Genomic DNA, 10455 nt, shown 5'->3' on the forward strand with positions numbered 1-10455 from the left:
ACTCTTATCTGGCTGACCTGGTTTAATGCCGTTGTATGCTGCCGATCTTTCGTACAGGTGTGAGTGATGAACTAATACAGAGCTTCATAAGACAGAAAGATATAGTAATAAAAACGTGTGAACTCTTTCATAAGAAAGGCCAGGAACAGATTTACAGTGGATAATAATCCTGTGTGAATGTAGAATAATGTTAACACTGTAATGCCATGAGCAGATCTCTCACCTATTCTTTTCTCTGTTTTCTTGTTCCTGTTTTGGTGTCATCCACACTCTCCCTGCAGTTTGCAAGACATGGTGACGAAGTATCAGAAAAGAAAGAACAAAACGTGAGAGTGGGAAAATCATTCTTTGTGTTTGTCGTAGTGCTTGTTTTTACACCTTTTCTTTGGGGGGGAGAAAACAATGCAGTATTTTTTTTTCGTCTTGGAGTGAAAAATACCTACATGAACATAATACATAAATCCGGCGTAATCGTTCTGCACATTTTTGCACCTCTTACAAATTAAAGTAAAATTATATATTTATTATACTGCATAGATGTTTACAAAGCATTTAGGAGAACAACAACTCAAACATATATTGGCATCATTATTTATTCCACAAGCTGTGGAGAAAAAAAATAAAATTAAGACCCGACACTGAAAACTGCAGCAGGTTGTATGTAATACTGCATTGTTAACAGCTGGAATTTCTCTCTCTCTCTCTCTCTCTCTCTCTCTCTGAAAAGCTTTCCCCTCCAAACCAGCTGTTTTTTGTTTTTGTTGTTTTCCACATGCATGCTGTTTGTTTATCGATCAGATCCATGATCCTTTCCTGCTTGCAAATTTCTCATCATTAAAATTAAATGTTTCGTAAGACTAACATAGACCCGGTTCCTTTCTGATTATATATGGTGGAACCAATGCTTTGCCTTAAAAAAATCACCATCTATTTGTCAGAGCATATTCCTTTTTACATCAGGCAAATATCAATTGCTCAGTTGTAAAGCCTTCACATTTATAATGTGGTTGGGATGTGGATTATCCAAATGCAATTTACCATTTTTTATTTTCAGTGGCGGTACGGTAGACGACCGTTTCGCATGTCCGCCTCACAGTGCAGAAGCGTAGGGTTCAATTCCGGCTTCAGCCTTCCTGTTTGGAGTTTACATGTTCTCCCCGTGCTTGTGTGGGTTTTCTTCGGGTACTCCGGTTTCCTCCCACATTTCAAAACCATGCATGTCGTGCTGATTGCACACTTCAAATTGTCCCTAGGTGTGAGTGTGAGCGCGGATAGTCGTTTGTTTATATGTGCCCTGTGATTGGCTGGCAACCAGTTCAGAGTGTAACCCTCCTACTGCCCGATGACAGCCGGGATAGGCTCCGGCACACCCGCGACCCTTGTGAGGATAAGCGGATACGAAAATGGACGGATTTTCAGTATATTATGGTACACTAGAGTATAAATGCACCACAACCTAAATGAGATTAACAGGAGAGGCCGAGAGCTCTTGCTGCATTTATAGACCACTGACAGCTATCACAATAACACACAGGCTGTTAATGTCAATCTAAATGAAGCATCAATATGGTAGTCACGGTGCCGGCAAGGCGAATAAACAGTACGGAATGTAAGACACACTATACAACGCAATGCGCCTGTCGATATGTCTCGTAATTAACAAAGTATGGTACCGAAGCGATAACACCGAGACATACAGCCGTATGTGATTTGAGGCTGAGTTTGAGTATTTGTGACAAAGATTTACAACCAGCCGAGGCTGATTGTCAGAAGCCATTAACGTTCACTTCCAAATTCTTGGGGCTTGTTTGTATCTGTAGGCCTCAGGAGCGGTTAGCAAGGAGTGTAGGGCCAATGACAAATTGGTTCTGACACCATTTGCACAACACTCAATTGCAAGCCACCTTTTATTTCACATTGGTTTGTGTTTTATTGTGGGAGGTGAGAGAGGAAGTTTCTTTGGATGCAGGACATTGCATTATCAAATGCAATTGCATGATTAGTTGTCTTCTTTCTTTGGTTGGCCTTCACTTGTTTCACTTCACTAGATGGAGAAGAGAGTAAAGAAAGGGAGCCGTCGTCACAAATGGATTTTAACGCAAAATTAAGCTTCCTCACTTCTCTGGTGTAAGAAAATGGCTATTTAGCACAGACCTTCCCTCAAAATAGAGACGGAACATTTTGTTCTGAAAGGGAAAAGGGCTGAATTTGCGACAGGGGTAGTGTGACACCGGTGTCGGATTTTTTTCTCGATGGATATAAGGACACCTGATAAAGCTTCCCAGCATGGCTATCATCTTGCACCGTCATGAAAAATGTTTTCTCGTCATGATCAGCAAAAATGGCAAGATGGATCATCTTGTCACTTTTATTGATTATTTTGTTATTTCATTGTTATAATGGGAATGAAATGTGGAAATGCTTCACATCAGCACTCTAGTTTCAATTTGTGTCCAGTATTTATTTATTTTTTATTTTTATTCTTATACGCAGTTGGAGACGCAAATAATACGTATTATGTTATGGAAACACAGTTATTGGGATGGTAGATTTCAACTTCCTGTTCGGTATGGATTTAGGAAGAGATATTTATTTCAAGTTGTTCTTGCGTCTGGCTGTTCATTTTGATTTATAGCGTAGTGCCCGCTTTGCAGGCCGTACAGCATTTCAAGTCACTAAGTAATCTGAATAGTCTTCTCGCTGTCCAATAAATACAGTGCAATACTTTTTACGTTTTGCAACGGGAGCAGAGATCAACTATTTTTTATTTTTTTTATTTTTTATTACACGCTGCCTCCATCACTTCTAATGACTGCAGGAAGTTTCACTTTTGAAAAATGTTTTTCAGTCCTCAGGCGTTCCTGCTAGAAAAGTTCAACTCCTTGAGTTGCACACAGTGTGGGTCACACTCTGAAAACTCAACATTGCATTTAAAGGAGTTTATAAGGAAGGTTTTCTGAGCAGGTGGAATCTAGCCCCGCCCCTCCCCCCCCGCAACTCGGATCAACAAGTCTCTGTATTGATTGTTATGTCAAGTGTAGGGGCTTTTGGTGCTCATGGCTCTGCTCCATTACAAGCACCAGAATTGGTGACATGCCACACAGATGCGAGAGAAGCCAGCAGCCAAACAAGTTAATTATCCCACCAAGGGCTTGATCTGCATTCTGACTGGATAATACATGTGCTTTAACTGGAGTATGTTGAGCAATGGCATGAGATTTATGCTTCTTCTGTCGGCACTGCAATGCATCACCCAAACCTCCTAATACAAAGTGGCCATTCATTTCACACCATTATGTCATTTATGGCATTTCCACTGCATAAATATTCATTCAACAAGTCATTTTATCTTTTACTTGTGGAAATGATTCCAACCCATCGAGATTTTTCACATTTTGACGCGAAACAGATTACGGGAGAAATCTAGTTGACTGATTTCTCAAATGGAGTCATTTGTACATCAAGTGATGATAGGGAATATGACTTGTTAGAATAGATGCCTTGTTTTTTTTTTTTTTTTGGTTTGTTTTAGTTTTATCATCCGATGTTTCTCAATAACATGCCTCTTTGTACCCGCAGTGGGCAAGAGACAGACACAGATTCTGAGGTAGAGGACCGTGTGGATGAGGTTAAGTCTTGGCTCTCCAAGAACAAAGCCTCCTCCAAGCCCCAGTCGGACGAGGGAAGTCTAAGGAGCGCCAGGTTAGTGCTTCTTCCTTCTCTGATCCTCTTACCTCATCACAGATAACCACACGGATCCCTGTGATCGAGCAGTGATCAGGGCCTATATCCAGCAGTACGTTTGGTTACTGAAGAAACTCTGTCATGCTCTATATAATGTGTAGTACTCTGCGCATGTCTTTATTTTAGGAATGCTGTCATGACCAAATTGGACTTTTTTCACACACACTGTCGCAAACATCCAAACTGTTGAAGAAAAATGGTATTTGTTTGTCCATCGTTTTGTGAGACGAGCTGTTACATGATGTAAACATTCTACAGTTCTTCCTTGGCCCTACATTTAACATCATCCTTCAACCTGTATCTGTCCTACTAGTTAGTGTTTTATTATGTGTTAAAATGTGAAAGCCTTTCATGCCATGGATAGATTCTTTGCAGTCCTGCTTGTTGGATAATTTGTTGACATCCAGACAAACCATTTATGACAAAAAAAAAACATTCATTGAAAAAATAACTAACTAGAGTCTTTAAAGGCCCAACATTACCAGAGGCAACAAAGGGAGAGGGTGATTTATGCGATTAGGTGTCATTGCTTTCCTTTCCAGTAATCTGTCTAATGACAGCAGGCGGAATGGCGAAGTGGCTGCTGTCAAATTTATTGAAGTGGCCTGTGGCCAGTTGGCGCGTCTGCTAAATGATGCCTCTGCTTCCATAGATCTTCTCACTTGTTGACTCCCGCACTGTCCACAATACCGTCGTGTACACAAACAGCAATAGCTGGAGGGAGAGAGGGCGCTCCCTCGCCATCAACCTCCAAAGGGCAAAAAGAACGTGACAAATTATCAGTTGCATCCGACATTACGGATTAGCATCATGACACCAACTCCAGGAACAATATGTTGCTCATTGTATTAATGTCTTTGCCTCAACAGAAATGCATCTTTTATCGGGTTATTCGTGTATTTCGCTACCCTGTAGATATGCTGCAAATGCGGATGCCAAAGATGTGAATGAGGTTAAGACGAGCGATGGAAGCCAAGATGGCAAAGACATCGAGCAGAACAGGTCAATATCTGTAATGAGCTCCTTGAGCTATCGCAAGCGCTCAAACCTCAAAGACTCCATCGGAGGGACAGGCGATGAGACCTCCCTCTTTAGCACTCTAAAGGAACAGCCCGACACCCCTGACCACACCTCACTTCGCAAAGCCAAATCCAAGTCTGGCGATCTACAGGAGGACTGGAAGAAGAACCAAGCACAGGATGACTTTGATGACAAAGCCTCCGTCATTTCCATGGCCTATTCGGAGGCCACCAGCAGGGCCAGGAAGGGTTTGGAGTCACGCTGGACCTCGCAAAGCGGCCCTGAATTCGATAAGGATTCCACTATCTCCTCTGTGGCACCCAGCAGGATATCCACCAGGAGGGCGATACTGGATGAGGACGACACCAAGTCCACCATCAGTAGTGTGAGTCGCTCTAGCCCGCTATCGCTACATCGTAGTAGCTCCTGGAAAGACGACAAGCGCAGCAATTCTCGCCTGTCCCTCGCCCGTAGTTGCGGCCTCAGTGAGTTTGGTGTGCATATAGATGACGACGACAAAGACGATGGCCAAAGTCTTGCGTTTATTGAAGGAGGCACTTCCCCATACAGTTCTCGCTCAACCACCCGTAGCTTCTCCACCCCGGCCCGAGCTCGCTCTTCAGACGGCAATCCGCCAGATACGTCTGACATCAAGCCTGTCACGCACCGAAACTATTTGGACCCTGACTTGGAGGCCGCTATCAATGAGGTTCTCAGCTTCAAACCCATTAAGTTCAAGCGTAGCAAGCTTGACGAGTCCAGCGATGAGGAAGCAGAGGAGAAGAAAGGACTGGCAAGCAAGGAGGGAAGGAAGACGGAAGATTATGAAGGCCTCGGGTGCAGTAAATCAAGCTTGCTTCGCTCTGCATCCAGTTCGGCCCTGGACTACAGCAGTCGGCCATCGAGCATCCTCAGTAGCAACTCCCATGGTCGCAAAGACAAAAAAAGCAAAATCACTCAGTCGGATGACTCCTCTTCAGACGATCGGCACAGCAGGAAGAGCTCAAGGCGAAAGAAAGCCAAAAAGTCCAAGAAGAGAGCCAAGAAGAAGGAAAGCCAGTCAGAAGATTCCTCTTCGTCCTCAGAGTCGGAATCATCTGAATCCTCCTCGTCGGACTCGGCAGTCTCATACCGCAGCTCGAACAGTGTTAAAAAGAGCCCGAAGCAGCCGTCTGACGACGAAAAGGGAAACGCGAATGGTGGAACATCCAGGAAGAAGGATAGCAAGAGGAAACAGAAGAAGATGGATAACTTGATGATGAAGTACCTCTACAGGCCAGACAGTGACTGATCGAAACAAATGAAGGTGATGCTTGGTGTGGCAAGAAACTCATCCTGGATCACACGTCTAACAGACTAACTTGCTCTTCGCTGTCGTTTGGTTTGTGTCCTCACACAGATCCGCATTTTATGTGTGATCTCATTGGATCATTTCCTTCTAAAGCACTAACTTGATTTGTGACTGCACAAGCTTTGTTCCGTTAAAATGAACTCTGTTGTTAAAGTGCGAGGGCTATTATTCCAACCCTGGGGCGCTCCAAAAAACAAAAGGTCGGTTTAAAAACAAAAATTCTGTGTGGTTTGGATGTGAAAACGAAAACAAGGATCTGTTTTGGTCTGGTACCACTGTGATAAAGAACACCTCTTTTCTCCAATAGTGTTTACGTAAGATTTTCCGCTCTGGTGTGACAACAGAACCAAATTACATGAAAAAATAGCCTTAGAGATTGCACTTCTCAAATCACGCCACCCACACACGTTGGCCAATAACTTATTTGTTTTGCAGCAACAGCTTAACCAGAAAAGCAATCAACACCTTGGCATCTTGTCCTTTTTTTTTTTTTTAAATCAAATTTCGAGTATTCCATCCAGTTTTGAAAGGTGTCAGCAAAGCTCAGGGTACCTTATGAACCGTGTCTTCCTTTTTTTGATTTAAATAAAATACACAATACTGGAACTCGATTTAATTGTTTTAATGGTCAAAACGGACAATGCATGCATCACTGTAAGGCATTAGCACCTTTCTCACAGACGACCAACATTAACATTAATGGGGTTACATCTTATTACAGTGACTATATTTTTATTGGCAAATTTAAACACGCAGAGTAGTAACATTTTTGCAGTAATTGCATTATGGTTGCATTTGTCTAATATGTTAACATTAAAAATAATACACAAACGAGGTCAGATAATTGTTAAACTTACATTCAAAATTCAACCACCATAGTATAATGGTGGATTTATTGCTGTCTCGAATCATTGGCCTTCTTTGCCTGTCAAGTATTGCTGTGCTGCATTGAATTGCGCTGTCCTTCGATATTAAATACTTGCCATTCTATGACTTTACTTGGAAACATACACTATGGTGCTTTTTCCTTTTCTAGTGAAGGACATTTAAGAATGGGTAATAATCCTCTATTTTAGAGTTGGCAAAAAGAAACCGACTTCCCGTTTGCCGCGTGTTTTCATGCAAGCAAGCCGTAACACACCGTCATAACTCTTATTTGAATGTGTATGTGTTGACTTTTACAGCCCTCCTGTGTCCAGGCGACATGTGACCCACGGCAAATCGGACGTCGAGGACGAGGTGGACTTCAACGCAGACAGGCAGCTGCCGAGGCCGTGCTACGGCGAGTGCACGCTGGGCGAGAGCACGTCGTAACTCAAACTCGGGTCACCTTGAGCTCTCATGTTTAACCAAACACACAGGAGGGAAGCAAATCCTACAGAGAAAAACAATTTGGGGGGATAGTTTAATTTCGGGGATTCTGTCATATTTGTTCTTCCTCGTGAATGTGAGTGAGTTTGCTTCCGAGGCTAATGTCTGCTCACCTTTGATGTGATGCTTGAGAAAGTTAAGTGAAGCGGAGCTATTTTCGTGGGGGGGTTCTTGCCACTTCTGTATTTTAAAGGGCTGCTCTTCAGGCAAATTTAAGCATTCCTCTGTTCTCCAATAGTGTTTACGTAAGATTTTCCGCTCTGGTGTGACAACAGAACCAAATTACATGAAAAAATAGCCTTAGAGATTGCACTTCTCAAATCACGCCACCCACACACGTTGGCCAATAACTTATTTGTTTTGCAGCAACAGCTTAACCAGAAAAGCAATCAACACCTTGGCATCTTGTCCTTTTTTTTTTTTTTTAAATCAAATTTCGAGTATTCCATCTTTAGATGCAGTTTTGAAAGGTGTCAGCAAAGCTCAGGGTACCTTATGAACCGTGTCTTCCTTTTTTTGATTTAAATAAAATACACAATACTGGAACTCGATTTAATTGTTTTAATGGTCAAAACGGACAATGCATGCATCACTGTAAGGCATTAGCACCTTTCTCACAGACGACCAACATTAACATTAATGGGGTTACATCTTATTACAGTGACTATATTTTTATTGGCAAATTTAAACACGCAGAGTAGTAACATTTTTGCAGTAATTGCATTATGGTTGCATTTGTCTAATATGTTAACATTAAAAATAATACACAAACGAGGTCAGATAATTGTTAAACTTACATTCAAAATTCAACCACCATAGTACAATGGTGGATTTATTGCTGTCTCGAATCATTGGCCTTCTTTGCCTGTCAAGTATTGCTGTGCTGCATTGAATTGCGCTGTCCTTCGATATTAAATACTTGCCATTCTATGACTTTACTTGGAAACATCAACGATGGTGCTTTTTCCTTTTCTAGTGAAGGACATTTAAGAATGGGTAATAATCCTCTATTTTAGAGTTGGCAAAAAGAAACCGACTTCCCGTTTGCCGCGTGTTTTCATGCAAGCAAGCCGTAACACACCGTCATAACTCTTATTTGAATGTGTATGTGTTGACTTTTACAGCCCTCCTGTGTCCAGGCGACATGTGACCCACGGCAAATCGGACGTCGAGGACGAGGTGGACTTCAACGCAGACAGGCAGCTGCCGAGGCCGTGCTACGGCGAGTGCACGCTGGGCGAGAGCACGTCGTAACTCAAACTCGGGTCACCTTGAGCTCTCATGTTTAACCAAACACACAGGAGGGAAGCAAATCCTGCAGAGAAAAACAATTTGGGGGGATAGTTTAATTTCGGGGATTCTGTCATATTTGTTCTTCCTCGTGAATGTGAGTGAGTTTGCTTCCGAGGCTAATGTCTGCTCACCTTTGATGTGATGCTTGAGAAAGTTAAGTGAAGCGGAGCTATTTTCGTGGGGGGGTTCTTGCCACTTCTGTATTTTAAAGGGCTGCTCTTCAGGCAAATTTAAGCATTCCTCTGCACTTCCTGTCTATTCAGCCCTGCCAAGAGGATTTAGATAAGCCTGCTCTGGATGGACTTCTCCAAGAAAGTCTGACCAACTTCTAAGACTCCTCTTATCTCTTTTCCTATTAGCGGGTGCGAAGCTCAATGGAAAGAATGTGGTCCTCTTTAAATTAATCACCATAAATTACAATTTATATCTCACGTCAGAGTATTTGGAAAACCACATAAATAACTGTCACCAAATAATCAGCAGCACTTGCACAAATAAAACAAAAGAGAATCATGTCGACTTGAAAAACTAACCAAGCTGTTGTTGCACTTAAATTCTTTTTCTATTTATTCGGCGGTAGATTGTTCCATAGTGTAAATATAAGTGGAGACAACCTCATCAAGATTCATTTCAAGTAAAATGGATTTCATGAAGATCTGGTCGCTCATATTAGCCCTCCGTTTTCTTTATAGGGCTTGTCTAATTTAGACTCACAGTCAAGTACGAGCCAATCCCATTCAAATAGTAAATTGCTACTTGTTTAGAAGCCATGTGAAAGATTTAAATGTACATGAAAGGAATTCATTGTAACAACAAGGCTTGAACTCATTGACTACTTTAAGTATAGAATCTGACCAACCTCGCATTCGGTGACAAATAATGTTAAGATGTGCAGAGTATTTTTGTTCGTATGAAATGAAAATAAAGTTCAACCCTCTTTTTTTGAGAGGTATATTGGTTTATTTATTGCGGCCGCTGTGGAGCCCTCAAAAATGAAAGAATGTGGTTTTCTCATTCTGATCTTGCTTCTATTGAATGTCAAAGATTGCTGATGTTGATTTATTGTTTGTTTGGCTTTTTTTTACTCATTTTGTAAGGGTAAAACTAGAGTGAACTATATAATATATTGCTACACCAGAATTCGTATATTATTTCTACAGTACATTAAAATATCGGATACTTCAAAAGTCATATTTCATCATACATTTAGTAGAAGTACAGATGCATGCGTTTGTTTAGACAATGGATATTTCTATTTTGAGCCTTATGTTTGTGAATTTATGAGCTGAAATGATGTCTAAGGAAGTACGTATATAGCAGTGCATGTGAACTGCAGTCTGTGCTCATGTGTACAAAAAAAGGAAAGAAAATGTAACGTGAGTTGCTATTAGCATAGCTTCCCAGAAAAACCTAATCTGCATTTCATGTCTTGTTTTTGCTTTTTTTTTTTCTCCATCTTTGCGCTGCACATGAATATTTATATAGAACCAGCCAACTTTGATGTCGGCGATCCCAAATAAGTTTAAGCGAAAGCATTTATTGCTGTTGTTACATATACTGCTTGAGCAGTCTGGTCTGCTTTCGTTTTCGGAATGTATCATCGTTTTTCAAATGAGCTTTTTTCTAGGAAATAAAAAGAACTATTGCAAAATCAATGAACGCGAGGACATTTCGGT

At 41.5% G+C, this 10455-nt stretch overlaps 1 protein-coding gene across 5 annotated transcripts in view; it reads left to right on the top strand.

Annotated features, from left to right (window-relative positions):
• Positions 1–7703, top strand: part of LOC109508967 (unconventional myosin-XVIIIa-like) — a 54915-nt gene extending 47212 nt beyond the window's left edge. For 4 of the 5 annotated variants that reach the window (XM_019858908.1, XM_019858909.1, XM_019858910.1 and 1 more), the window contains 4 exons: positions 282–326; positions 3580–3702; positions 4660–6070; positions 7300–7408. In XM_019858908.1, coding sequence (XP_019714467.1) covers positions 282–326; positions 3580–3702; positions 4660–6055 — 1564 coding nt within the window. In that variant the 3' untranslated portion in view covers positions 6056–6070; positions 7300–7408. Of the gene's footprint in view, positions 1–281; positions 327–3579; positions 3703–4659; positions 6071–7299 lie in introns of all 5 variants that reach the window. The other variant, XM_019858912.1, reaches the window with a different exon arrangement.
• Positions 7704–10455: the final 2752 nt, after the last annotated feature.

The sequence above is a fragment of the Hippocampus comes genome, unplaced genomic scaffold (assembly GCF_001891065.2).
Source record: "Hippocampus comes isolate QL1 unplaced genomic scaffold, H_comes_QL1_v1.1 scaffold230, whole genome shotgun sequence".
Classification (NCBI taxonomy): domain Eukaryota; kingdom Metazoa; phylum Chordata; class Actinopteri; order Syngnathiformes; family Syngnathidae; genus Hippocampus; species Hippocampus comes.